Source organism: Eimeria tenella, genomic scaffold, assembly GCF_000499545.2.
Source record: "Eimeria tenella Houghton genomic scaffold, Eth_scaff2609, whole genome shotgun sequence".
NCBI lineage: Eukaryota > Apicomplexa > Conoidasida > Eucoccidiorida > Eimeriidae > Eimeria > Eimeria tenella.
This window is the reverse complement of record NW_013542481.1, coordinates 1-422: the sequence shown is the minus strand read 5'-3', so window position 1 is coordinate 422 and position 422 is coordinate 1. Positions and strand designations below refer to the sequence as shown.

At 41.9% G+C, this 422-nt stretch overlaps 1 protein-coding gene across 1 annotated transcript in view; it reads right to left on the bottom strand.

Annotated features, from left to right (window-relative positions):
• Positions 1-201, bottom strand: part of ETH_00040055 (exosome complex exonuclease, putative) — a gene marked incomplete at both ends in the record, with an annotated part of 510 nt that extends 309 nt beyond the window's left edge. The window contains one exon of the mRNA XM_013375255.1: positions 3-201. Within this exon, the coding sequence (XP_013230709.1) occupies positions 3-201 (199 nt within the window). The remainder of the gene's footprint in view (positions 1-2) is intronic.
• Positions 202-422: the final 221 nt, after the last annotated feature.

Below are 422 nucleotides of genomic sequence, written 5' to 3'. Positions count from 1 at the left end.
GGGCTTGTAGAGGAGGCAGAGGGGCATGAGCTGTTGCTGCAGCAGCAGCTGCTGCTGCTGCTGCTGCTGCTGGTCCAGTGCTGCAGCATCAACTTTTTGCAACTTGAAAGACAAAAGAGACAGCAGCAGCGCAGCAGCAGCAGCAGCAACAGCATTTCCGTCTTCTGCCACAATGGTCACCAACGCGCTCAGCTGCCACGCCTAAACAAACAAATAAACAAATTAGTTAATTTTATTAATTAATTTAATTAATTAATTTAATTAATTTAATTAATTAAATTAATTAAATTAATAAGCTAATTGATTTGACTAAATTAATTCATTCAATTTAATTAATATAAGTAGATAAATAAACAGCTGCAGCCGCTGCTGCTGCCGAGCGAACGGCCAAACAGCAGCAGCAGCAGCAGCAGCAGCAGGGC